The sequence below is a fragment of the Panulirus ornatus genome, chromosome 65 (genome assembly GCF_036320965.1).
Source record: "Panulirus ornatus isolate Po-2019 chromosome 65, ASM3632096v1, whole genome shotgun sequence".
Lineage (NCBI taxonomy): Eukaryota > Metazoa > Arthropoda > Malacostraca > Decapoda > Palinuridae > Panulirus > Panulirus ornatus.
In genome coordinates, this window is record NC_092288.1 from 13,993,584 (window position 1) to 13,995,228 (window position 1,645).

Here is a 1,645-nt window from a genome sequence, read left to right on the forward strand (position 1 = left end):
GAGGAAGTTGGTATGTGTGTGTGTGTGAGAGAGAGAGAGAGAGAGAGAGAGAGAGAGAGAGAGAGAGAGAGAGAGAGAGAGAGAGAGAGAGAGAGAGAGAGAGAGAGAGGAGGAGGAGGAGGAGGACAGGGCGGGGGAGGTGAGGTGAGGGTGAGGGTGAGGGGGTTTACCCCGTGCAACCGAGGCTCCACAGTTGGGTCGCCGCCGCCGAGCAGGCTGGTGGTCGTCGGTCGTCGTGGTGGTCGTGGTCGTGGCAGGGTTGGTGGTGTTGTTCTGTCGTCTCGAACGTGGCTACATTTTTCACCCTCCTCTCCCCCACTCGAGTAAAGGAGGGGGGCCTTCCCCCACTAGCTCTCCAGACTCACGCGCGCGCGTGCACACGCACCCAGTCGCTCGTTGCGTGAGGGGGGGCTGAACACCACCCACCCACACACACCCATCCTCTCCTCCACTATTATCACGTTTTCTAGGAAAGATAAAACGAAATAAAAACCTCGTCCAAAGACGTTTGTTTTCGTGACTTCAAAACTTCCCTCGGCTCTGCTGAGGTAGCATCAGAGTTCGAACCCCGGCAACGCGCTGTGCAACATGTGACACACTCCACCAGACCCGACTCCTGCAGGAGCGGAGGTCGTAGTCCACTTGGGCATTGGACAGGAGGAAGGAGGAGGAGGAGGAGGAGGAGGAGGAGCAACACCCTACCCTACACACACACACCCACACACACACACACACAGATAGATAGATAGATTGATAGATAGATAGATAGATAGATAGTTTATTGACCACAACAAGATAAGATTGACATTAAGCATCCATAAATACAATCAAACGTTAAATCTAACGCAACAATAATCACTAAATCCACTTTTTAATGTTGATAACGTAGTCCATATCACACATATTCATATCACACACACACACACACACCCTTTTAACCCCCCTTCCACACACACCCTCCCCCACACACACATCCCTCCTCCCTCCTCATCTGGTGAGACATGTAAACCCACTTCGATGTGAGCGATGGCCGGTCCACGCTGGGGTCACCCGCGCCATGGATGCTGGGGGCGCGTGTAGCGCGAGGAAGGCGCTGCTGGTGGCGTTGCTCGTGGTGGCGGGCGCGGCGCGCGTGGCCGCCGGGCTCCGTCGCCACGATGACGAGGACCTGAGGCTGGTCGACAACGGCTACGAGGGCCTGGTCGTCGTCATCACCGACCACGTGCCCCAGGAACACTGCTCCCACGTCATCCACGGTCTCAAGGTAAAGGACAAAATCTCTCTCTCTGTCTGTCTCTCTCTCTCTCTCTCTCTCTCTCTCTCTCTCTCTCTCTCTCTCTCTCTCTCTCTCTCTTCCTCAGTCACACACACACACACACACACACACACACACACACACACACACACACACATATATATATATATATATATATATATATATATATATATATATATATATATATATATACCATTAAACCCTTCCCCTTCCTTAACCCTCCCTCACTCATAACACCATAAATGATAACCAGGATCAAACCACATCTTCAATGTCTAGGGTAGATTCTGGAGTTATCATAACATGTTCACAACACCCTCCTCACCACACAACACAACACAACACAACCTCCCTCTACACAGTGGGGCA

The 1,645-nt window shown here is 52.2% G+C and overlaps 1 protein-coding gene across 1 annotated transcript in view; it reads left to right on the forward strand.

The window, feature by feature from the left end:
• Positions 1-201: 201 nt before the first annotated feature.
• Positions 202-1,645, forward strand: part of LOC139746427 (calcium-activated chloride channel regulator 1-like) — a 106,889-nt gene continuing 105,445 nt past the window's right edge. The window contains exons 1-2 of the mRNA XM_071657661.1: positions 202-258; positions 471-1,264. Coding sequence (XP_071513762.1) covers positions 1,058-1,264 — 207 coding nt within the window. The 5' untranslated portion in view covers positions 202-258; positions 471-1,057. The remainder of the gene's footprint in view (positions 259-470; positions 1,265-1,645) is intronic.